General features: G+C 42.2%; 1 protein-coding gene across 1 annotated transcript in view; it reads left to right on the top strand.

Annotated features, from left to right (window-relative positions):
• Nucleotides 1-26,925, top strand: part of COL4A2 (collagen type IV alpha 2 chain) — a 151,226-nt gene that overhangs the window by 45,096 nt on the left and 79,205 nt on the right. Inside the window, exon 3 of the mRNA XM_054162871.1 lies at nt 630-710. Within this exon, the coding sequence (XP_054018846.1) occupies nt 630-710 (81 nt within the window). The remainder of the gene's footprint in view (nt 1-629; nt 711-26,925) is intronic.

Below are 26,925 nucleotides of genomic sequence, written 5' to 3'. Positions count from 1 at the left end.
AATAAATCGAAACTGTATCGGGGACTCTCAGCTCCTCTTAAGTTTCGTCTCTCAGCCCAGCATGATACGTCTGTTCTGTTCCTGGGCTTCACAACGCTATACAGCGAGGGCTCTTACAGTCTGTCTGGGTAAAGTGAAGCACAGCTCGGATTCCAAGCAAGGCTTGTGACTTCTCCCAGAGCTTGGACAATTGCAAGACAAGGCACTGGCTCTTTGGGCTGGTATTTATAGATTTCCTGAGACAATGATGGCCAATGATTAAGAGATAAAAACCTGACACTGTAACCTATAGAATGAGTTTTCTCCAAACATGGCCAAAGGCACTCACACCTGGCCCACTTGGACTCCAGGGCATGTTCAGACAAGCCTGGGCAACATGGCCATTTTCCTGAAAAACCAGACCTCCTGGCTCCTGCCCCATTGTCTGATCCAGGGCATTTTGGAGGCTTTTTGTCCCTTCAGGACACTAGGCATAGCTTAAAGAGTTTTATACTGAAAATCATAGATCTGATTGTGGTTTCGTCATGAGTAAGTTCCCAGCAAGTCTGCTGATCAAAGATTATTGTGCTGTGACAGGTATTGTAGCTGGTACCTTTTAACTTTAATTGTATGTGTATTCTGATTTGCAGGGTGGAAAGAAGTACACAGGACCATGTGGAGGCAGAGACTGCAGTGGAGGTTGTCAATGTTTCCCTGAAAAAGGAAGCCGTGTAAGTAACACTTTTCTACAAAACATTCTTGGTGGTACCAGTTCAATGCTGTTTGCTATAGGTGGATTTTCATCAGACTACTAAGAGTATTCAAATAATTATTTTTTCCAGGAAAAAGGTGGGGTTTTTTCATCATATTTTCTCAAGATCTTGTAGATTTAGAAAACTGTTTTGTTATAAAATATAGCAGATCCTTCTCTTGAAGATCAGGGCCAATATACCTAACACCCACAGCAAGATGATCAGATATGAATTTTAGGGATGCTGTATGCTAGAACATAGTTGAGTTGTGTCACAGTGCTAAATCAATATAGACAAAATCACTCAGTAATGTCCTTGAACTCTTTCCAACAAAATCTGATGAAAAGTTATGCCATACATGTGATTTCCATTAAAGCAAAAGGGGACCAGGCCTTCAAACCCTGAAATCCCTGTTAGAATGGAACTGCTTGGTACTTCTAGGGTTAGATTGTTGCTGATAGTTTGTTCTTTGTTTTGAGGAATAGCAAGGAATGAGACAAAGGAAAGGAAATAGGGTGGAGGGATTAGCCACCTGCCACAAAGAGCTCTGAGAAATAGGGCAGTTCCTATCCTGTGTGGCTTGGAACCCTGTCTGGCAGGCACCTTCTGTACAGCTTGGTCTTCTGCAGCTGAGACAGTGACTCAGCCTTTTCCATCCCATCCACCCAACTCGAAGAATAGGTTAGGCAAGAGATGTGGTGGTAGGTCATATGCTCATTCTGCTATCACAGTCCTCATAAGGTTTTTCAGTTCTCTGCCTTCCCTCCACACAGCAGGCTGTCAGTTCCCATTCCCATTGCATTCCTCAAGCTTGACTCCATGTCTGAACAGAGGAAGAGGTGGCAGGAAAGTCACAGTGTAGGTGGGAGGCAAAGAACACTCTTGTTTACAGCAGAAGTCCTGATGTCTCTGTGGAAGTCAGATGATCCTGGGGTTACCGTGCCATGAGGACTGTAATGGTTGTATTCCCATCCCCTGATCATGGTCAACTTATGTCTGCTTTCCATCATAACAACCTAATGGCATATTGTTGAAGCTGAGGACAAACAAGCCCTCCCTGGAGTCACAGCTTCTGGTGGGGCTCTCTCCAGCTGTTACTGCCTTACCCTCATCATCCAGCACATGAAGGTTGATGAGTGCCTTCTGCCACTTCCCTTCAAGGGCACTGAAAGTCAAAAACTGATGCTGTGTGAAATGGCTTCAAGTATGACATTACAATGGCTTTGTTGAGTGCCTTTTTTTTTCCTAAAAGCAAAGCATGGGTGTACTTGTTCTCCACTAGAATTTGTGAAGATATCTATTGCAAGACTCCAAATCTTTGTGATTGAAATATTTTTTACCTTCCTTATTGACTTAATAACCTTTCATTTCAAGTTGCCAAGACCGCAGGACAAAAGACGTGGCTAAAGATTGCACAGATTATAAAAGCTGAAAACATTAAAATTACCAGAGTATGGAACCAGTCAAGTGCCACTGACAAGGAGCTACCTGTGAGTTGCTTAGTATCTAGACTGGGAGATGAGGTCAAGTTTTATGGAGTTGCTTGCTACCCTCACTCTTTGATTTATCTCAGGGAAGTTAAGTAACCCCAGTAACAAATCACACTGGTCTCCCTTTAAATAGACACCAAAAAAAAGAGAAAAGGGGAATGTTACAAAACATAAATTACGTTTTGTTACTTGTGGTTAATTGTGGACAATGTGAAGGAGTATTGGGGAAAGTGGTGTAAAGAATTTTATAACACTTCAAAAACTCTATCTGAACTCTCTGAAATGATACACCTGGTTCTGAGTCAGCATACACTGCGTGCAGTTTTTGTCTGCTAGTCTCTTCAGATGTCACAACCTGTGTTAAACATCTGGTTTAATGAAGAAGATTGGCCTTTAGAGACTAGTCAAATTTGGCATAGCTTCTGGTCTCATGCTAATCCTCAATGGGAATATTTATTTTCACAAAACCTCTGTATAATCTGGCACGACACACATTTTCTGTTCGAGGTGACTCATTACATGGACAATAGACATATTGCGTGTTTGCACTTGCAAAAGTGCCTGAAGCAGTCTGTCACTGCCTGCTTCTGCAGTGACTCTCCATCTCAGGAGAGCAGACCTGTCATTAGCAGGGCATTTGAAACTCAGGTGAGAGCAGCAAGGATCTGCAGACACCTGTGGGCCCTAAAAGACCTGCCTCAAAACCAGGCAAACAAAAGCACTTTCTTCAGATTACTGCTCTGAATGCATATCAAAAGCTGTTGAATGAAGTAAATTTGTTAGAATAGTGAATACAATTGCAATCCGTGGAAGTAGAAGAGTTCTGAAGAATGCCTACTTTTTATTTACATGTATTTCTACTTAATTTTCTGCCATTGCTTTGGTTACAGTCTTAAGTCATTCTTTGTTAGCTTAATGCAGTGGCTTTTGTTTTTGAAAGAAGCATTTTTACAGAATATGCCCACTGATGACTTCTGGGGGACTCTGTGCTATAGGCAGAGGCACTGGATGGGTATGTGAGGATTCAGCCAGGTTTTGATAATCTGTGTGAGGTCTCCAGATGCAGGACAGTTGGAAGCCCTATGCTTCTGTCTATATTGCTTTTGATTCAGGACTGATGAAGCTAGGCATGAAAGTATAGGAAAGCTGTATCATGTTCCATACAGACAGTTTCTAGGGACAGAAAGCCACCCAGCAGTAGAATAGAATAGAATAGGATAGGATAGGATGGGATAGGATAGGATAGGATAGGATAGGATAGGATAGGATAGAATAGAATAGAATAGAATAGAATAGACCAGACCAGGTTGGAAGAGACCTTCAAGATCATCGCATCCAACCTATCATCTGACACCATCTAGTCAACTAAACCATGCAACCAATCACCCCATCAAGTCTCCTCCTAAACACCTCCAATGATGGTGACTCCACCACCTCCCTGGGCAGCCCATTCCAGTGGCCAATCACTCTCTCTATGAAGAATTTCTTCCTAACATACAGCCTAAACCTCCCCTGATGCAGCTTGAAACTGTGTCCTCTTGTTCTGGTGCTGGTTGCCTGGGAGAAGAGACCAACCTCTGCCTGTCCACAACCTCCCTTCAGGGAGTTGCAGAGCACAATAAGGTCACCCCTGAGTCTCCTCTTCTCCAGTCTAAGCAACCCCAGTTCCCTCAGCCTCTCCTCATAGGGCTTGTAAATTAGTGCAGGTACTTAGCAGGCCTTCTGGAAAAAGATATGGTTTTAATTTTTCCTCCACGCTTGGGTTTGGTTTTTTTTGGTTTGGTTTGGGTTTTTTTTGGCTGGGCTCAGCCCTGCAGCTTTCCCTGGGTTCAGACACAGCTTGATGAAATCCGATGGGGACAGGGAAATGAAACAGCAGAAGCTTCGTTTACCTGGTGTAGCAGTGGGGGAGCTGCTGCAGCACGGCAAAGTCAGCAGCTAACCTGCAGCCCTCCCGCCTTTACTCATCAGAGCTGCTCCCAGGATCCTTGTGAAAGGCACTTTCTGCCTCATTCCAAGGAGTAAAACACATAAAATTCAACATTCCAAGAAGCATAAAACATTGCTGATAACCACATTGGTAACTTGTAGCAAATGCTGAGCTGTTACTCTCAGAAGTTTCTCTAAAAGAGTGTCTTGTGGGCCACACATGATCATCTTGAAGTGCCCACCTCCTGTTACACTTTCAAGTTCACACCTTCTGACAAAGAGTAAAGGGAATTTCTTCTGTAAGCTACGTTTTTTCCTAGTGCCTAATGACACTCTAGTGTTTGTTCTTTTTTCACTGCAGTCTAGTTATTTTACTTAGCCCTAGCTGCATATTTACTGTTAGCTGGATATGAGCATCCAGCCTGTCTAACTGTACCTTGCTATTAGGCAGGTGGTTGGAGCTGGGGCTACAGGAACCACGCTTAGGGATCAACCTCACCCTCACATTCCCTTCTCACAGCTGGCAAGAAGCTCAGCCAGGTTACTGTGAGAATCAAAGCTCCTTCAGGGGTGTCCAAATCTACATGAAAAGAAACAATGGTGTAAGCCTTGGTAGAGAGCACAGGGTGAAAAGGAAAGGCAACAGACTCATCTTCTCCCTAAGATGAGACAGACTTATCTTCTCATTTATTTCTAAGACAACTTCTTCTAAGTTGTTCTTCTAAGACAACAGATACATCTTCTCCCTAAGCTAGATGTGGAGAAAATAGTGTAAGGAGTACCCAGGTGCCTGGTTAAGAGGGAAAGGAGAAAAGGGGAGCATTGTTATGGTACTGAAATTCTGGTTTGAATGGACAAGAAACTCCAGACTAAATGAAAAATGCATTAAAAACTTCTGTTTCCTTTTTCCTGTAGTTTTTTATTGCAGCTCCTGAAAAACCACACACTGGATAGAGTACAATGTATGCACCTTTAAAATTTGTTAATGCACTTTAGTAGGAAACAACTCCAATGGCCATCTGTTTGGCCTACTGAGATTTATAATCAACCTCACTTCATTATCAACTCAGAAGGCTTTGTAGAAAGTGGAAATCAGTAGAAATCTTTTTCATCTTTCTATAGAGTGAGAAAATGCACTCTGTTGAAATTTCACTTTGTACTTTCTGTTTGAGTCAAGCATCTAAAGGTGCTCAAGCCATTTAACCATTGCTTTTGCAGGCTGCTGGACTAATAGAAACTGTGAAATTAAAAGACAGCTTCAAGTCCCTCCATAAAGGCCCTTTTTTGGGAATGCCTAAACATTTCTTTTTAAGCAAGGCTGACATGACAGTTCACTGCAACTCCTTTACAGATAGCTGTTATATTGCTTTTACTAATGTGGTGACTGAGGGTAACCTATTACCAATTCACCTGTAATCATTTCTGTCTGCTTTTTGGTTCTATACTACTGTGTGGTCTTTTCTGGCAAATATTTTCCACACAAAATTATATGTTAACATATAAGCTATCTCTAGAAGATGGTTTTCTTCATTATTGCAAAAATAAACAAAATAAATGCAGCAATGTAGTCTAAAGTCAATTCCATTCTTCTGTCTTAGAGAAATGTTTAAATCAAATAAAAGGATTTTATTAACTGGTGGTGTGACTTTGAATGCCACCAATTATTTGGCTTCTAAACAAGTAAAATGGCAGTAGTTTCTTTGTAATTCTTGGTTAGTGTGAATTGATCTAGCTGGCAAACTCTTGATGTTTTACTCTATTTTTACAAAATAGAATTTAAGAAGTGTCTTTCTAAATTAGACCAGTAGATCATCTCTCCCACTATTCTGTGTCCAATAGTGACAGCAGGAAATGCTATTTAGGGGGAGCACAGAGGTCTGACAACTTTCCACAGTCCATTTCCACTGGAACCAAGCTCCCATGATTAGAGACTTGATGTACTTATCACAGAATCATAGAATCAACCAGGTTGGAAGAGACCTCCAAGATCATCCAGTCTGCCCTATCACCCAGCACTATCCAAACAACTAGACCATGGCACTAAGTGCCTCATCCAGTCTTTTCTTGAAGATCTCCAGGGACAGCGACTCCACCACCTCCCTGGGCAGCCCCTTCCAATGGCAAATCAGTCTTTCTGTGAAGAACTTCTTCTTAGTATCCAGCCTGAACACACCCTGGCACAACTCGAGACTTGTTCTGTTGCTAGTTGCCTGGCAGAAGAGACTGACCCCCACCTGGCTACAGCCTCCCTTCAGGTACTTGTAGACAGTAATGAGGTCTCCCCTGAGCCTCCTGTTCTCCAGGCTAAGCAACCCCAATTCCCTCAGCCTCTCCTCATAGGACATGTGCTCCAGGCCCCTCACCAGTTTCAACACCGTTCTCTGCACACATTCCAGTACCTCAGCATCTCTCTTGAATTGAGGGGCCCAGAGCTGGACACAGTACTCAAGGTGTGGCCTAAACAGTGCTGAGTACAGGGGAAGAATAACCTCCCTTGTCCTGCTGGCCACACTGTTCCTGATGCAGGGTGCCACTGGCCTTCTTGGCCACCTGGGCACCCTGCTGGCTCATGTTCTATCTACTATCTACCAGCATCCCCAGGGCTCTTTCTGCCTGGCTGCTCTCCAGCCACTCCGTCCCCAGCCTATAGTGCTGCTTGGAGTTGTAGTGGCAAAGTGTAGAACCCTGCACTTAGCCTTATTAAATCTCATCCCATTGGCCTCTGCCCACCCATCCAGCCTGTCAAGGTCCCTCTGCAGGGCCCTCCTACTCTCCAACAGATCGACACCTGCTCCCAGCTTGGTGTCATCTGCAAATTTACTGATGATGGACTCAATGCCCTCATCCAGATCATAAATGAAGATATTGAACAGGATGGGGCCCCGTGGGGGACACCAGCAGTGACTGGCTGCCAGCTGGATGTGGCACCATTCACCACCACTCTCTGGGCTCAGCCTCCAGCCAGTTCCTAACCAAATGCAGAGTGCTGCTGTGCAAACCATGAGCTGACAGCTTGGCCTGGAGTTTGCTGTGGGGCACAGTGTCAAAGGCCTTGCTGAAGTCCAGGTAGACTACATCCACAGCCTTCCCCACATCCACCAGGCGGGTCACCTGATCATAGAAGGAGATCAGGTTGGTCAGGCAGGACCTGCCCTTCCTAAATCCATGCTGGCTGGACCTGATTCCTTGGCCATCCTGTAAGTGCTGTGTGATTGCACTCAAGATGATCTGTTCCATAATCTTGCCTGGCACTGAGGTCAGGCTGACAGCTCTGTAATTCCCTGGCTCTTCCTTCCGGCCCTTCTTGTGGATGGGCATCACGTTGGCCAGCTTCCAGTCATCTGGGACCTCTCCAGTGAGCCAGGACTGATGAAAAATGATGGAGAGAGGCTTGGCCAGCTCATCTGCCATCTCTCTCAGCACCCTAGGATGGATCCCATCTGGTCCCATGGACTTGTGAGGATCCAAGTGTCTCAGCAGGTTCCTTACTACTTCCTCCTGGATTACAGGGGGACTGTACTGCTCCCTGATTCCATCTGCCAGTTCAAGAGGCCACTTGTCCTGAAGACAGCCTGCCCCACTATTGAAGATTGAGACAAAGAAGGTATTAAGTACCTCTGCCTTTTCCTCATCTTTTGTTACTATATTCCCCTCTGCATCCAATAAAGAGTGTAGGTTGTCCTTGCCTCTTCTTTTGCCATTAATATATTTATAGAAACATTTTTTATTCTCCTTTACAGCAGTGACCAGTCTAAGTTCTAAATAGGCTTTTACCTCTCTAATTTTTTCCTTGAATGACCTAGCAACATCCTTAAACTCTTCCAGGGAAACCTCCTCTTTTTTCCAAAGGTGATACATCCTCTTTTTTCCCTTAATTCCTTTAGAAGCTCCTTGCCTATCCAGTCCGGCTATCTCCCTCATCGGCTAGTCTTCCGGCACATTGGCACAGCCCGTTCCTGTGCCTTCAAGAGTTCTTTCTTGAAGTAGGTCCAGCCTTCCTGAACCCCTTTGTTTTTAAGGGCTGCTTCCCAAGGAACTTTCCAAATTAGTTCTTTAAATAAGCTGAAGTCGGCCCTTTGGAAGTCCGGTGTGGAGGTTTTGTTGATGCCCCTCCTGGTTTCACCGCATATTGAAAACTCTATTACGTCATGGTCACTGGACCCCAGACAGCCTCCAGCCACATCTCCCATCAGCCCTTCTCTATTGGTATTTATTATGTTCCTTCAGTGTCTGTGTTTATCCCTGAATTTATCTAATCCTGTTTTTAAGCCTTGGTAACTGAGTCTTCACAACAACTGAAATGATACAAAATCCCTGTCTGACCCATTCTAACCCAGTCTCCTTCTGCCTAGAATTATAGAATCACTTCAGTTTGGAAAAGACCCTTAAGATCATCAAGTCCAACCATCAGCCTAACACTGCCAAATCCACCACTAAACCATGTGTGTAAATGCCACACTACACATCTTTTTAAATACCTCCAGGAATGATGACTCGATCGCTTTCCTGGGCAGCCAACTGTAATGCTTGACAATCATTTTGCTGAAGAATTTTTTCCTAATACCCAACCTAAACCTGCCTGACACAACTTGAGACCATTCCCTCTTGCCCTGTTTCTTGTTATTTCATCAAGTACACTCTATTTCTAGTACTGTGAGATCTGGAAAGGAGCAGTTTTGCATTTGCCTTGTTCGCTACTTTCCTGATTTTGTAAAACTCATGTACTCCCTCTCAGCTTTCCCCTGTCCAAAGAAAAGTTTGCAGTCTTTTTAGGTTCTCTTTTGAAGGCAGCACTCCAACACTTAGTCCTTTTATTCTTCTCTTTCTTCTGTGAGAGATCAGACTGTGCACAACACACAGGATTGTGGGTGCACCAAGGTCTTAACAACAAAATGACACCCTTTGTTTTCTTCTCAGTACCATTCCTTATGCCCTCCAGCACCAAATCCTATCTGCCCACCCATTTAAGTGAGGTCCACTGAATCTCCCAGCATGGGAGATCATCAGATCTCCTCATCCTCCATCACCAGCATGGCATTAAACAACCTGGGAGAGGTTAGCATCATCTATAGACTTGGATGTTTCATGGTTCAGTCCTTTATCTAGCTCACTGTTGAAGTCTTCACTAAACCATTTCCAGCATCCATGTCTGAGAGAGAACTCACTGCTCTTGCATCTCCATTTTAAAATGTGACCATTAAACACTATTCTTTTAATCTTATCCTGCAACAGCCTTCAGAAAGAAAGCATCTCTTCCAGCCCCAAGGTAATTTATTTTAGAAAGCTTTGATGATGTACTTTGTCAAAGCCATTTTGAAAGTCCATATATATTATGGTCACTGGGGCCTGCTTTATCCTGTTTATCCATGTGCTCAGTTATTGTGTTCCTTGCTACAAGGATTGTTGTACTTCCTGGCTAGGAAGAAAAGTCAGACAAACTGTCTCACAGTTTGTCTTTTCCATATGGGAGCTTGGTTGGTACCAGCCTGCTGGTGCAGTGGCAGTTTGTAATGGTGAATTACACACCTGGCCAGAAGTTCTACAATTTCATATTTCAGTTCTTTCAGAAATCTCAAGTGAATGTCACCCACTCTTGGTCACTTACTAACACCTGCCTTATCTACTTTATCTACTACTTCCTTTATATTTGCCTAAAATTAATCTGGCTCAAAGAATAGTCTGGCTTTAGGACTTGCTTAAACACCTTCAGCAGTTAAGAATTCAGTAAGTTTCTCTGCTATTGCCTTATCATCCCCACATGGCACTTAGAAGCAGTTGGCATCATGGTACTGCTGTTTCCCCTGATGGCTTCTTGCTTTCCTTTAAACAACTTTTTAGTATCAGCTTGAAGATCTGCAAAATATTCACAGTCTTTTTTAGCCATCCTAGCTGCCATTTGATCTTCATCTTTTTTTTCAAATGGGATTTCCTGTTCATTTCAGTAATGTTTAAAATACTGACCTTTTTGCTTACCATAACCTCTTTAGCTTCTTTTATGAGCTATGCAGGGTTTTTACTGAACTGATTTACTTCCTTTTTGATATGTGACAAGTAGTCTACCAGGACTTTTCATGCAGTCTTTTTCAAAAGCCTCCAGGTTGGTTGAGGCTTCTTGCCTTTTTGACTGCATTTTTAGGTTTTTACTATTTGTATGATTTTTATGTATTTCCTCCTCTTGAAATTGAGTATCTGTGTGATGTATTTGTTTGGCTTATTCCATTCCACTACAACACTAAATTTAGTTACGTTGGGAAGTTATTACAGTGCAATTCTCCTACTAGTACCTCTTAAAGAAGGTGCTGTGCAGCACTCAACACTAAACCCAGAGCAGTGTCCTTTCTCATAGGTCCCAGGGCTCACCAAACTAAGAACCAGTTAGCTACTGTATCCAAAAATTTTATCTCCTTACCTCATTTGGATGAGTCATTGTGCCTAATATTACTATCTGGCCTGTTTTTGCAATTTCATGGAATCATAGAATGGCTTAGGCTGGAAGGGACCTTACAGATCATTTACTCCGACCTCCTTGCCATGGTCAGGGATGCCTATCAAACAGACTTGGACTAATTCACTTCTCTAATTTCACTGAGTATTTCACGATCTGTGTCTTTAACAGAGTCATCCTAAATACAAACCAAGCTCTACCTTTCTGCTACTTCCACCCACGAGGATTCCCTAATGGTCTTCTCTGCCCCCAGTATTTTTTTCCCTTCTTTCACTTTGATTTAGCCTTCACATGTTGTGCTACTGCTCCGGCTTTAGCGTGTATCCTATCATTCCTGTAGACAGCCTAATAATGCGTTATACCACTAGTTATCCTCCTTTCCCCAGTATGAGGCACCTGTTCCACCAGCTATGTCATTTGTTGCTAAACACTAAGATTCCATAATCCCATTTTTCAGATTTCTAGTATTGCTGTGGAAGCACTTAAAAATGTTTCCCATTCTCTGCTGCAAGCACCAGTCAAATGGGATTGTAAATCCACCACATCCTGGAAAGCCTTGCCTGTGGACCTGGTTCTCTCCAGCTCAGACACTCCTGTCTCTAGAGAAAAAAATCCAGGACTTCTGTTAGGACCAGGAGCGGCAGACACAAAACCTGCCTTCTGGGTCAGCAATAGCATTCCTTGCACTCTGCAACAGAGTTATTGCTGCTCTGTTGCTCAGATTCACAGAATCACAGAAATGTTCGGGTTGGAAAAGACCCTCAGGATCACCAAGTCCAACCGATAACCCTACTTAACAGGGTTCACCCCTAAACCATATCCTCAAGCATCACATCCAAATGACCTTTGAACACACCCAGGGTTGGTGACTAAACCACCTCCCTGGGCAGCACATTCCAGTGCTTGACCACTCTTTCTGTGAAATTTTTTTTCCTAATGTCCAGTCTAAACCTACCCAGTGGCAGCTTGAGGCCATTCCCTCTTGTTCTATCACTAATTGCCTGAGAAGAGACCAGCACCAGCCTCTCCACAACATCCTTTCAGGTAGTACAGAGCAATGAGGTCCCCCCTCAGCCTCCTCTTTTTCAAACTAAACATCCCCAGCTCCTTCAGTTGTTCCTCATAAGGTTTGTTCTCCAGTCCCTTCGCCACCTTGATTGCCCTGCTCTGCACTCGCTCCAGCATCTCCACATTTCTCTTATATTGAGGTGCCCAAAACTGGACACAATACTTGAGGTGTGCCTCACCACTGCCTAGTAGAGGGGGACAATCACCTCCATACTCCTGCTGGACACAGCACTTCTAATAGAAGCCAAGATGCCATTGGTTTTCTTGACCACCTGGGCACACTGCTGGCTCATATTCAGACATTTGCTAGTTAGAACCCTCAGATTTCTTTCAGCCAGACAGCTTTCCAGCCACACTTCCCCAAGCCTGTAGTGTTGCTTGGAGGTTGTTGTGACCCAAGTGCAGGACCTGGCATACGGCCCTGTTGAAGCTCATCCCTTTAACGTTGGCCCATTGATCCAATTTATCCAAGTCCCTCTGTAGAGCCTCCCTACCCTTGTGCAGATGTGCCTGCACCCTGAGCTTATAATTTGTTAGCTTTTAACATTTTATTTTAGGATGGCTTCTCCTTTGAGAGGTGCTCTACTCATGTTAAACAAAGTAGCAAGAAAGAGGATCTGGCCTAACTGACACGTACCTAGGAGTCATGGTGAGATGGCAAGCTGACCTAAGCCTCTCTATATAGGCTGAGGCAAGCTCTTCTGTTGTGCAAGATCCTCCATTGTAAGGATCAAGGAACCACCTTGCCAGTTCATACACCCTTCAGACATCCTCAGTAAGCCACTCAGCAAACATCCAAACATGAACCCACCAGCAGCAGAAACCCCAATGATCACACAAGCCAGAAATTCACAAAACCTGCATGCTTTGCAGTGGCTTGTCTTTCTCTTTTTGTTCTTACCTTCCTGAGACAGAAATGGTTTTAAAAAATGTCCTCATTTGCTCTCCAGTGTTCACCACATACAAACCTTTGGGAATGAACTTGATCATGTATCGTCTGAAGTCTTGTCAGATTCTACACTAGAATGGATATGAAGTACCAAAAAAAGGTGCTTCACAATTTCATATTGTTTCACAGGCCAAGGTTAAGTCACGAAAACGTTCAGGAAGAGGAGCTGCTCTCCGAGGGAAGGTTTTTGTGGTGGTGGCAGATTTGAAAGCAAGATACTAATGATACTAATAAGCATTATGCATAGCAAGATGGCACTCTTAATTATTTCAATATTGTAGTCAAGTCTGTTATGGTACATTAAGATTTAGTTCATTTTTTTCTCTAGTCAAGGCAATAGTGGAGAGTAGCATAATGGTGACTGCAAAGCACAGGTAAAGAAGGGTGTTACCATAAAAAAAATGAGCAAAATTCTGCTTTCAAATGCAAGAGTGCAGTTCCCTTTTACACATGTTTGAGGGTACAGTTTCAAATGCATGCTTTTCTTTACCTTTATACTTTCAAAACATTGCCTTACAACATCTTGTCAGTATACTTAAGTCCCTGAAGACTTCATATTGTTCTATAGGCATCTAAATCTTGGGCTTAAGGCTCAACTGCATGAAGAGTTATCAGTAAATAAGCCCATAATCTTTAGTCAGCTACCAAAGGCAGGCAAGATGCAGGTTTGCTTGATAGAACTTGAACTTGTGTCAGTCTGAAACTTAATGCCTAGTCTGTGATGTGATGTTTCATTTAGTAAAAATTGCTTAACCTGGGCTATGTTGACTATCAATCAACCACATAGCTGGATACTTGTGTTGGTTTCTAATTGCTGTTCTTTAGTACATTTGTCCTGACATTTTTTTGAGTGAAATATGCATGTTTCCTCTTTTTTTAAAGCTCTGTTTATACATGTTTAATCAACATCAGATATCTTTGAACTGGTGGAAGGAGTTTAGATAACTTTCCCATGAGCAAAAAGCAACAAGTCCTCCTTCCATTTAAGCATTCTACACAAAATCTGAGATTTAGGAACAGTCAGTAAAAGGTTTTCCTCAGACTCAGTTTCAATTAAAAAAATGTAAAATATGTACAAAAAAAAAGCAGGGTGTTTTGTTTCAATACATGGAGGGCTGCAATTAACTTTGCACACCAGAATCACTTTTTCTTTTATGAATGTTCAAAATACTGTAAAGAATGTTTAAATGATAAAGTCAAATGGAGTCTTTCTTTCAAGTCAAACAATATATGCACATTGACTGATTTTTTTTTCCCATCCTTTTTATTCTTCCTTCTTTTGCAGAACATTTCTGCTTCAGCAAGATATTAAATGTTTGATTCCACAGGTAACCTTTTAAAACTGTGTTTGTAATCTGAAGGGCTGCAGCATTGTTAAGCCCATCCCATGCTAAGAAATCACACTTCCTTTCTTTTGATTCGGCCCTGAAAGCAAAATTCCTCCAAACTTCTTTCAAATCAGTGGTACAGGAGAAAAGAATGGTACTTAACTGAAAGGTAGTCAGAAGGAGGCATCCACTTTTTTACTTCCAACTTCACCTTTTAAAATTTCAGAAAAATAAGTGCAGGTATGCAGCATTCATACATATACTGTACTTTCTTTTTGGAGCCCTCTGACCAAGGTTAGATCTGTGCAGATCATTCTCCTACAGGGTTACATCAAAAACCTTTGCAATCTCAGCTGGCGTGACACAAGAACAACTCAATAGTGTTGGGTAAAGCTCAAGAATTAGTGTAATCAATCAAAATGACTATTACAGTTGTAGCTTAAACAAAATTATGACTGAAAAAAAGGTGCTGGATTAACTGTTATTTGCAATGTGGATTCAGCTCTTGTGTTTGAAATGAAACCATTTGATGCCTTTTGCATTACCTATGTATGCCATTGATTTATGGAAAAGTTACACTCAAACAAGAAGACAAATCTTATGGCAGTTTGGTAATAAATTGAGAAGGTATTTCACTGGTATTTTAGGAATTTATTTTGAGGGCAGAATTTTTAATGGTGCATTTGACCATCTGCATGTCACAAATCTGAATGAAAATGGAGGGGGGGGGGGAAGCAAGGGAAATCACAGTAAGGTATCCAAAAACATTTTATTCCAGAAGATAAAATAAAACTTAAAATGTAACTGTAGAGAATTTAACTGCAGTGAAGAAATAACAGAAAGGGTTGGAGATGAGCAGTGCAGAGTTGGTCACAATAACTGATGCTGGGATACAAAGCCTTTGGATGGAATTCATAACAATTTCAAAGCATTACCATACCTTTTTACTTAAACAATTTTTGTTCCTTCCGGTCTTCCTATGAAGTACCAAAAGTATATTTTACCTTATCTAGAAAATAAGTACTTGCAGTTAAGCAATTTCATGCCTATCTAATAATTTCTACTCTTTCCACTCATTCTGGTTCCGCACAGTACTTTCTCATGCATCATTGATATTTTTGTTTGGTTTTCACATACGACTTACACTTCATTATGAAAATGAATTGCACTGTCAGGATTGTTTCCGTACAAATATATTGCCCATTTGATTAGAGCTTTAGGCTTTGAATTCTGACAGTCAGACTCCGCAACTACTGTGCAAAAATATCTTTTGGCCAAGTTTTGCAATTTCTGCTTACTGTAAGCAGTAGTTTAAAGAACATGCAGGGGGTGGATGATAGCTTTTGCTCTGTAACTGGGAGAATCACACAGGCATCCAAGGGGAATAATCCAGGTCATCTTTTAGCACTTAAATTACACTCTAGAGATTGTAAATGATTTCTCATGACATCTATCTAAGGCTTTACAAGTTTCTCAAATGGTGCTTGTTTCTATTTTCTGCATTTTTGTCACATGGGAGCAAGTAACATTGACCCATTTTCTTTTTGTCTGCTTTGGTAAGTAACAAACTATTAGTGGAATCCTTTGAGTCTGACCTGGAGAGACCAGGAATGTGGGAATGAGCAGGCTGTCGTCAAGAAAAGCATCTGCAGAGGCAGACTGAGATGGTTCTCAGCATTTTCTTACTCACACTTAAGAGAATAAATGTTCCTTATTTACCTCAGTTTGTACATAAGGTTTTCAGCATCTTTGCGTAGTGAACAGGGCTATTGAGGTATATGTAATTAGTTCCATTACACTGATCTGGAAAATGGTGACAAGCATTAAAATAACTTACAATTGGTTATTCAATTTGGGAGTGTGTGGAAGAAAGATCTTGAAGCATAGAAGTCTCTGTTTTAGGTGTGGAGAATATCTCTAGACAAGGAATAAGCTGCAAGCCCAAACAAATAAAATATCCATGCAGCATTTTTTCTCCCACAAGCTAAGATTATTTTTCTGTGAAAATATTATATTCTGTTGGAATCCTTAGGAATCTGTTGAATTTTTGTCTGTCTAGTACTGTCAGAGATGCTCAGAGAAAAGATCTTTGGGGTTTTTAGTATGGGTCATAGTTTCTCAACAAAATTCTGTGTGTAATTGTTGCTTGTTTTATGAGTTAGAAAAACTGTTTTTTGCCACTATAGTATCACTGGTTAAAGAGAGATTATCAAGCCTTTTAACTTCTTATAAAAGCACATGTATTTGCCCCTAGGGTTGTTGGCAAGGCATACTACCAGTGTAAGAATGAAAATGAAAGTTCTTGTGGTCACAATGCTCCCCAGTACACACACTGCTTCACTCATTTAGGATACAGCGACCAATATAGTCTTTCTGTCCAGTTTAATTAGGACTTGGATATGCCTAATAGTCTCTTCTGATCAAAATGCCCCTTTTTTCCTTATAGATCACCTCTCACTTTTGGCTTTTTCTAAGTATCTAGATCCTCTACTTCTTCTCTGTTATTTTTATGTCCTGCTTCCAAACATGAAACATCTCTTCCTTTGCCATTTCACCAGCCTTTTTGTGTTGAAGGCTTCCCATAAGAGACTTCCCTTCTTGGTAGGCTGGAAGAGGAATGAGAGAAGCGTTTTTTGTGTGAGATGAACTCTTCCCCTCACAATGCAGGATGTCATGGTGATCACAGTTGGCTGTGATTGGCGGTATTAGGATGTAAACTCCTTGGGGTGGCAGCTGTTTGCCTGTGGCTCTTTTTATGGTGCGATCACTGCTAGCACTTCCATGTCAGCAGCAGAGATAGCAGCACATAGAGGGGCACAGTAGCCGCTTCTTTCTAGTGAGCAGGGACTCCAGCAGCACAGGCCCAAGGGCACCGCACTACAGTGTGGATGACAAAGCCATGTATGTTCAGTATTCCAGTAGTTAATGTGGGTTTATGGACAGAGCATATTTTCCACAGGAAACTCTTCAGTACAAATACAACTGTTCTGCTGCTGCAGAGTATCCCTTACTGTGAGACTAACTCCCTTTCCATTACAGATCATCCTCCTCCTCCATGTCCTTGGCACAGATTTATGGTGCAACAGCACCCTGCACCCTTTTCCACAGCTTTTCCTATACTCTATTTATATTTACTACGGACTTTGCATGGTGACAGAGATTATAGGGACCATTCCCCCACCATCAGTGTGTACTGCAGACTGGGACAGGCTAAGTTACATGATCTCAGCTTCATCCTTCTTCCACCCTTCTGCACAGAACAAGACTGCAGGATAATGGAAGGGTGGGCTCCTCCTGTGTGACAAGGGACAGCTGCTGGTGCTGTCCCCTGCAGCTCCTCCTCCTTAGCCCCTGGCAAGGGGCAGGCAGAGGCAGAGCTAAATGTGCAGACTGAGGACAGATGCATTTGCTTTTCTTGTTTTAACAAAGCTTTGCAAACCAAACTGTGGAGTTTGTACTCTGCTAGCTCATACTTGGTGCTGCCAGCAAGGTCTTGACTGAATGGTACAGTGGCAAGCATGTAAAAATGCTCAGGATTGCCTGAGCCACAGCTCCCTGTGCAGGTCCTCTCTCTCCTTCTCAGCTGGATTCTTTCTTTCAAACAGTTGCAGAGTTGGTTTTGCTAAATGACATAAGGTTATAATAAATCAAGTGAGAAGATTTGTGCTGTGCTTCCTACTGTACGGGAGAGGTCCATATGCTTAAATTACTTCCTCTGTATGTCAGCTATATATGTATAAAATCTCTGAAGTCATGTGTAACTGCCAAGATCCTATGGTGTGGTTTGAAACATCCATGCAGAAAACTCTCAAACACTGCAGATGTGCTGTGAAATGTAAATATAAAATGGAAGAAGGCAGTTTACCCCATTCCACAGCAGCATTACAATTAGAGAAGTTATAGAGAGATCCAGAAAGCAGCAGAACAGAGAGGGGCAGAAGGACTAGATAGCTTTCTCAAGGGGAGATAGAGTTTTATCATCAAAGAAGATGGGAGAAAAACATTTTGCCCCCCAAGAGAGCAACAGAGCAGCCTGAGGAGACAACACACCTAAGAAAGCTACTTGGTGAATTGTAAAGCCATCTGAAAAATGTCACCTTAACATATGGCTACTGTTCACAGCAGACTCTTGGCCACCACAGAAAAATCTGCTTAAGAAATGAGCTGTTCTGCCCCTACAGGCAAAAAATACAGAGGAGAGTAAGTAGACCATGTAGATCTGTAGATCCAGGACCATGCAAGGGTCCATGCACAGAGCATGGAGCTGGAGGCCTCCAGGCCCTGATGCATCCTTACATGCTCAGCGTGTAGCAAGGGTGCTGGGACAACAGCAGTCCTTGCCTCTCTCCCCTTTTCTTTTTCCCCACATACTGCCCAGCACAGTTCATCCAAGGTGCTAGCTGTCTTTTTTTGACAGAAAAGGAGGGGGACAAATAAAATGAAATTGTCATTCCCAGGAACAATACTTAGCTCTTACCACTCCATGGCCAAGGCAGGTGCAGCCCTGCTTCCACTGCTGGCCATGGCACTGCTGCTGTTGGCGTCTTGATGGGGATCTGCTCACTCCTGCCCCTGTAGAACATTTTTTTTTGGGACCTGACAGGCATGTAGTGGCATATTTTCTATCTTGCACAGCAGCTCGAGCATCTCTTAAGAAGGGGAATGGTATGTGGTGGAGTGACATTGTTAAAGATGCAGGGCACCTCCATGATATCAAGTACCTCCAGAGCCTGATCTGCAGTGGTAACTTCAGTCAAGTGTGCTAGAGAACAGGCTTGCTTCTACTGCTTGCTGAGACACCCATCTTCCTGCATTGTGCCACTGAAGCCACCTGAGCCACCAAATACCTGTTGTCCAACAGTGACAACTTAGCTAGACGTTTCAGCCTGTGCCCCATCATTGTACATAGTGAGCAGAACAAGAAACATGCATAGTGATGGGAGTCCTCCCCCTTGGAAAAGGAGACCTTCATGTCCTCTGCATTTCCCTCCACAGTATGTCTAGTCCTCACTGGAGGAACACACAGCTCTCCTACCACAGGAGTGGTCTCCTCTTTAATAAAGTATGTATATAGCCATGCACGTTGCTGCCACGGTAATAGTTTTATTAAGTAATGATTTCTGCTAACCAGTACTGATTATGTCAGTCATATATACATGTCATTATCAAAAATCCTCTAAATAATTTCCTTGTGTCCTGCCTGAGTATGACAGCTGTCCCTTCATGTTTACTTAAACTAAATAAATGCTAAATACTTAATAATTATTTTTATCTGCTTAAAAAGCTCCAACACATCATATGCATACACACATCATATTGTCTGCTTAGTCTGTGAGCTTGGTGCATTTACACAGCTGCACTGTGGGTTGCTGTTTACTCTCCCCATCTCAGACATTGTGTTCTGCCTTTTCCCTTTAAGGATTTTCCTTCTCTATCTATTCTTAGTCCAAGTCAGGGACCTATCCTGATTTATATACATTGTGTAACTTAACTGTCTTCAAAGATGTTCTGTGCGATGTAAATCAGAACACCGACTGGCTGAATAAATTGTCCTGCAATAAGGCATAGCTGTAAAGCTAAACATGTTCCTGCTTCTGTGTACTCAATCAACAGGAGGCCTTTCTGTGGGATAAACATACTTCTCTGCCATGTATTTAGAAATCACTGGAAGACTCTTACAGCCATTTGTGAATCCTTTGCTTCAGGAAGAGGTTTTTCTATGTAGAGATCACAGTATCACAGTATCACAGTATAACTAAGGTTGGAAGAGACCCCAAGGATCATCAAGTCCAACCTGTCTCAACAGACCTCACGACTAGACCATGGCACCAAGTGCCACATCCAATCTCCCCTTGAACACCTCCAGGGACGGCGACTCTACCACCTCCCTGGTCAGCCCATTCCAATGACAAACGACTCGCTCAGTGAAGAACTTTCTCCTCACTTCGAGTCTAAACCTCCCCTGGCACAGCTTGAGACTGTGTCCCCTTGTTCTGGTGCTGGTTGCCTGGGAGAAGAGACCAACCCCTTCCTGTCTACAACCACCTTTCAGGTAGTTGTAGAGTTGTAGATCTTTCATACTGTAAAATATTCCTAATGCTTTAAATGAAATTCTGTTTAAAGTGTTGGAAAGCATACACAATTAGAGCTGCCTAGCTGTTATCCATGCCTGACTGAGTATAATTACTTTTTCAATTCAGTTAAAAGCATTCTCATAATGACATCCAATACCCAGTATTAGTTTAAAATCTATCCATGTAGTTTGTTTATTGAAACATCTGGCACAGTTTTCGGAAAGAAGATTGGCCAGCTTGTGTTTTCTCAAGTATTATAATCTATTCTTACCATGAATTTAAATACAAGTCCAACTTGTGCTTACCCCTTAAAGAACCATTTAGTTCAAGGAAGAACTTCCTCGAAATTCACCCAGTAGGAAAGCAAGTCAGCCCCAGAGTCTATAAATTAACCAGATTCTTTAAGTGAGTTCCTGATACCCTTGGAGCATGTGTTGCCAATGAATCCCTTTAGCTGCAGGCACATATGAAAAGTTACGGGAGGTATCCCACCCCAGCTGTGCGCTTGAACAGATCGCAGCAATTTCCGCCAGACACAATTTGATGAAGCCTGCAAGGACATTTCTAGTTTGATGACTTGTTATCATGGTTACTGGTCTGGTTAGCTTCCAGAACTGAAATTTGGCGAGAAGTAAGGTTTGGCTTTTTAAGAGCTAACTAAGCATCTAAGAATTCACAAAAGTTGCAAGGCATGTTTCACAAGAGAGCAGAAGCATCACAGGAGGATTTTACTTTGTTTGACCAGGGGAAGACCCAGGTGTTTTAAATCAAAGCTGCAACAGTAATGAAGACATTCCAGAGGGTCCAGAAAGGAAATGCTTAAGCTTCCAGCTTACCCTTCTGTGAGAACCTTTCAGTTTCTTTTAATGGAAATAGGAAATGGACATCTTTGCTTAAATTTGACTTTCAGAGGGGAATTGAGATTAAACCATGCAGAGACATTAATCTACTACTCTCCAAAGCAAAACAGCATCAAGACTTCCTTCTTGGAAGTGCCTCTTTCCCTGGGTACAAAGTTTTGGCATAATCAAGCAGAAGTTTCCTTGACTTGGTTAGGATGAGCTGGAAGAAGGAGAGGATGGTTGTCAGAAAAAATGTAGAAGTGTACATAGCGATATGTAAACTAAGCAAAAGGCAAGGCTTTCAAAGAAGCCACTAATATTTAGATACTGAAGTGTTGTGAGGTAAGCAGAGACAAAGCAAAGAAAACCTCAGCAACAAACTGTTATTGAGAACGAGTGATTGAAAGAAACATTTTGTCTCTTAGCACGTAGTTTTTTTCCCTGGGAGAGGAAATATTGTGCAACCCATAAACACTCCAGGATGCAAGAGCATTGGCCAGCTGATGACTGATGAATTTCATTTACTTCCTATCTGACTTCTGGATATTCAGTCAAATGAATATGCTAAGAATAAATTTTGATGGGGCTGTGAAACAATCTCCTACTTTGTTTATGACCCTGAAACTTAGGCCAGCTTAGTCTATGGCCAGTGCCTACACCTTTGTACCAGGGCATGGTGTTTGTAATGTTCTATTGTCTCTTACCAGCTTTTAGCCTGTCATTTGTGCTCCTTCAGGTTCTTTTACAGCCAGAGTCAGATGTGTCCCTGCAATGATGTAATCCCCTCTGTTGTTGGTGGTGTGATAGGTATTTTTACTCCTTTATGGTAGTAGATTTGAAGCTCAAGTAATATGAACTGCATGTTTGCTTTCTGTTATGTGCTGCTACATGTGTTCCTCGAACCACTTCAGGACACTGTTTAATCTATCACTAAATTGCAAAATTTTTTTCTGTACTTCGCCCCTCACCTGCAGGTTGGGATATTACATATCTAAACTAGATGAGATGTCTGGGACTAGCCCACTTGCACTTCTTCCTCTGTGTCTTTAACCTGAGTCTTTATACTGTGAAATCAGTGTCTTGATATTCAGAGTGGTTGAGCTGTGAGTCACTTGCGTTGTTATTTAGGGCTTATAGATGAAAGCACAAATTTAGGTACAAAACTCTGACCTACTTGTCACTCCTTAGGATCATAAAGTGACCTGCTCGCCACACTTCTCTTGATGCAGCCCAGGATCTGAACGGCTTTCTGGGCTGCAAGTGCACACTGAGAGCTCACATTGAGCTTCTCATCCACCAGCACCCCCAAGTCTCTCTCCTCGGGGCTGCTTTCCAGCCAGTCACTGCCCAGCCTGTATTTGTGCCTGGGATTGCCTCGACCCAGATGCAGGACCCTGCACCTGGTCTTGTTGAACCTCATGAGGTTGGCTTGTGCCCACCTCTCCAGCCTGTCAAGGTCCCTCTGGATGGCATCCCTTCCCTCCAGTGTGTCTGCTGTACCACACAGCTTGGTGTCATCAACAAACTTGCTGAGGGTGCACTCAATGCCACTGTCCATGTCACCAACAAAGATGTTGAACAAGATTGGTCCCAGGACTGATTCCTGAGGGACTCCATGTGTCTCTGGCCTCCACTGGGACATGGACCCATTGACAGCCGCTCTTTGGGTGCGGCCATCAAGCCAGTTCTTTATCCATCTAGTGGTCCACCCATCAAACCCATGTGTCACCAGCTTGGAGACCAAGATGTGGTGTGGGACAGTGTTGACGGCTTTGCTCAGGTCCAGGTATGTGACATCAATTGCTCACCCCTCATCTATTAATGTTGTCACCTGTTCATAGAAGGCCACCAGGTTTGTTAGGCAGGATTTGCCCTTGGTGAAGCCATGCTGACTGTTCCAAATCACCTCTTCACTATTCCTCTGAGTCAGTAGTGCCTCCAGGAGGATCTGCTCCATGATCTTTCTGGGCACAGCGGTGAGACTGACTGGCCTGTAGTTCCCTGGTTCTTCCTTCTTACCCTTTTTGAAAATGGGAGTAATGTTTCCCTTTTTCCAGTCTGTGGGGACTTCCCCAGACTGCCATGACTTTTGGAATATAATAGAGAGGGGTTCAGCAACCTCATCTGCCAGTTCTCTCAGTACCCGTGGGTGTATCCCATCGGGTCCCATGGACTTGAACACTTTCAGGTTCTTCAGGTGATCACAAACCTGATCTTCATTCACAATGGGCAGTTCTTCCTCCCCGTCCCTGGCATTGTCTTCCATGACATCAGTAGTGTGGCTAGAGGCCCTCCCAGTGAAGACTGAGGTAAAGAAGTTACTGAGTATCTCAGCCTTTTCCACATCACTTGTGACCATAGATAAGGTGTTCCAGCCCCTTGATCATTTTTGTAGCCCTCATCTGGATCCACTCCCTCCTGAGCAATAAATCTCCTGTGTAATCCAGGAGCATGTGTTTTTAAAATGTTCAAAATTACAACTATTCCAACTGTTCTTCCCTTTATGCATTATTTTCTACTTATTATACAGCCAGCTTCATGCCCATTTGGTCATAAAATCCCTCACAAGTTGTCCCTTTTTTCTTCCCCCCAAAACAAAAAATCAACCTCTTTGTATTCTGGTTCTCTGAGTCCCCATCTTCTGTGCCACCAGGGCCCATCTTTACTCTTGAACCTCCACTGCCAATCATTTTTACAACTTTGCTGGCAGCCTACACAAACCTCTTCATCTGTCCTCCCATCTACCTGGGCATACTTCATGTTTCCAAAAGCTGATTGAGGAGGAACAGGAAACCTGCTATCAGTTTTCATATCTATCCTGGACTGGTTTGGAAGAGGAGATACAGGAATGATTCTCCCAAAGCTCCTCAGCTTTGGGGTGGGCACCCATCCGTGGGTACAAACCTGGGTCTCTGTGAGGTTGATACCACTCCACACAAGGGACCAGCAGGGATGCGCTACAGACCCAGCCACACGGGGTGCTCCCTATTCACAGAGCCTGGTCCTGCCAATGAGCTGTGAGGGTTTGGGTACACTCTGAAGCAATGAGATCTTCTTTATGTTTCAACTGCTGAAAGTAAAAGGTTTTGCTGAGTGTATGCAACTTTTCAAAGGTTTATAACTTGCCCAAGTTTCACACAAAGGTCAAAAGTTGCTTCCCTAACACAAAATCTTTTTCCTTAATAAAACACAAAGGAATGCATTCAAGGGATGCACCCAGCAACCAGGACGGACCTATACTATGATCAAGCACAGATGGTATGGGCAGTGCAGTAAGGTTAAAGATGCTTTGACTCTTCAGATGTTCATGTTTACCCTCATGTTAGAAAACTTAACAGGAGCATTTCTCATCTGAAACTGGTAACCGGCAATGTGCTCAGCTCACTGTTTTCTGGAAAGCATGCTACAGAGAAGAAGCAGATCAAGTAGACTAACAGGTAATACCAATTTACGGGGTTTAGAGTTCAGGATTATCATGTATTTAATTCCATGCACCATACCTTTTTCAGATACCACTACTCCAATACATTCTTTCCACATTAGATTTGAAAAATGAAAAGGGAAGAAGTAGTGGGATTCATGGTACAGAGCAGTTTTCCACAGTTGTTTCTTTGGAGAGAAAAGATGCGAATCCTGTGCACTGGGAGCAATTGAATGATCCAAACAGGTGCTGCCATTGAAAACATAAGTAAAACAATACGAAACAAACAAATAACTGAAGCAAACAAACAGAAAAACAACCTGCTTGTCTTCAATATTGTCTCCTTTTACATTTTTAGCCAGATGTGATGTGAGTATTTTGGTACCACTTTCATGAACCCTCTCTTCAAGTATTACAGAAGGCTGAGAGATGGAAAGAGTATAAATGTACATGCATCTCCCAGATGAACTGCATTTGCCAACCAGTGCATAGGAACAAAGTGAGTTAAAAGTCAATGCAGAGAATTTCCTCTGAGCATTTTGATTATGAGAAGATTTGTAAGGCTTTACTGTAAGATCTATAAAATATTTTAGACTGGTTTCTTAGTGTCATGGCATGATTTCTTTTCAGAGCAAAGTTCAGAAGAATTTGAATGATTATGTACAATTTTTTTTTTAACATGTCATGGCTCCTTCAAATATACATATGTATACTTCTTCTTTCAGAAATGATGGATGGCCAAGTTGTCTGACCTCTCAAGAAAGGAAATTGGGAGGACAGTTTAGTAATATTTTCTTTCATTCTCAATGTGGAGTAAGATCAAAAAATATGTATTTTAAATTCTGTTACTGGCCTTATCTTTTCTAAACCATAAGGTACTGGCAAAATAACAGCACAAGTAAACATGGCTCTTGATGCACCACATTAAAAAATGGCTTTTGTTTATGAAAACTTTTTTGTGTTGTAGAAACTTGTGGGAATAATGTTGTATTAATGGTAGGATGTTGACCTTTTCCAGCTATGGAAGATAGTCTCAGAACAGGATCCAGGAAAAACAAACATAAAAACTACTTAACTCCTTAGTTGTGTGCCTGAAACTTTGTGAGGAAGCATTATTTAAACTTAGGCTATTGTACTTGGAGATTGTTTCATTACATTAAAGTGCCACACACACATACAACTGTTTTGGGTAAGCACAAAGTTACCAAGAGCTTAAGGGAACAAATAACTTCTATGAAAAAGAATATTGTTGTAATTTCATATAATATATGTAAAAATATGCAGTCCTCTGCTATTGTCTGTGTTTTGTCTACATTTATTTATAGTCTCCCAGGTCAAAAGTAGGGCAAATTTTCTCCAGATTTTAGGGTACATGGTGTAGTTCAGCTGAACAAGAAGTTGTACTGAGAAAAAGAGTGAAAACAAATATGTTCCCTGTTACTCTGGACTTGAGCTCGTGCTCCTCTCATAGGCTAAAAATGTCCTCTCTGATTTCTTAAGTGCAAACCCCTGTAACTCAGGAGAACAACTTGTGCATGCGACCTGGTATGCTAGAGTGTAGCAGCTTGCCTTTTAGAGTGCTCTGTGCCCAGTAAACAAGCAATAGAAGCATCATTTGCAAAGTAGAGTGGTTTTTCTTCCACAAATAGATACGATTTCCATGTTGTCTTTAGACAACATGTAAGTACTGCCATTTAATTACCTCAAGTGCACTTTTTTACTGTTCTGGAGTTCCCAGGCCTAACAGGACACTATGTACTTCAACACCCGTATTGCTTGTCAATACCAAGTTAAGGGCTACTTAGGGAACTTGTAGGGCTAGGGTTTAGTCTTTGGGAGCTAGGTTATTGTCCTTTAGTTAATACACTGTGGATGAGGTTCTCAACCTTAGTAAAGAAAATATTAATTCCCTCCCTCAGCCTTCTTGTTTATTACAGTGAAGGCTTTCTATATTGTTATTCAATGTGCATATAGAGTGACTCTTACATGGAGGCCTTGATCTCTTAGAAACTCTGTAGATAGCACAATTAATAAGCACTTACTACATTTGACAGGGCTTTTTTTCTTGTTTATGTCCCAATAAATTGTAAAGTATGCCATTTCTGCTACTGTTGCCAGCTGAGATATGTATTAACTTTCTCCTCTAAGCCTCCAGCAATGGAGACTCCACGGCCTTACCCAGCAAGCTTGTCAATGTATCTGAAGTGCATGTGCTGGTATTTGCTATTGCAACCCACTTGGTCTTTCCTACAGCATTCTAGGAAGAGCTGACTCACTCATTTATTATTTGTAGGTAAAGTTTCTTGTATTACTAATTATTCTTTGGTTTTTTTCCTCTGTACTCTTGAAATGCAGTGTTCAGAACTAGACTTAGACTATGCGGCCAAGAGCGTATTAATACTGAGAAGAACACAGGGATTGCTTCATGTGTCTTATGAGGTACATATGCAGTATTCAGAACCTCAGAGATGAGAGCACTCATTAGATGAGGCAAATGCAATTTCCACCTTGGGTTATGCTGTTGCTGTGGCATCTCTTCAAATTTGAATCTAGTGTTAGACAAATGTGTATGGATCTGAATATTGCAAGGTCAATATTTAGTATAACTTCTATTGTAAATTAACTGCTGTTAGTGAGAACTATACATA

This window comes from Dryobates pubescens, chromosome 7 (genome assembly GCF_014839835.1).
Source record: "Dryobates pubescens isolate bDryPub1 chromosome 7, bDryPub1.pri, whole genome shotgun sequence".
Taxonomy (NCBI): Eukaryota; Metazoa; Chordata; class Aves; order Piciformes; family Picidae; genus Dryobates; species Dryobates pubescens.
The sequence above is the reverse complement of the archived record's forward strand: the minus strand, read 5'-3'. Positions and strand labels throughout refer to the sequence as shown.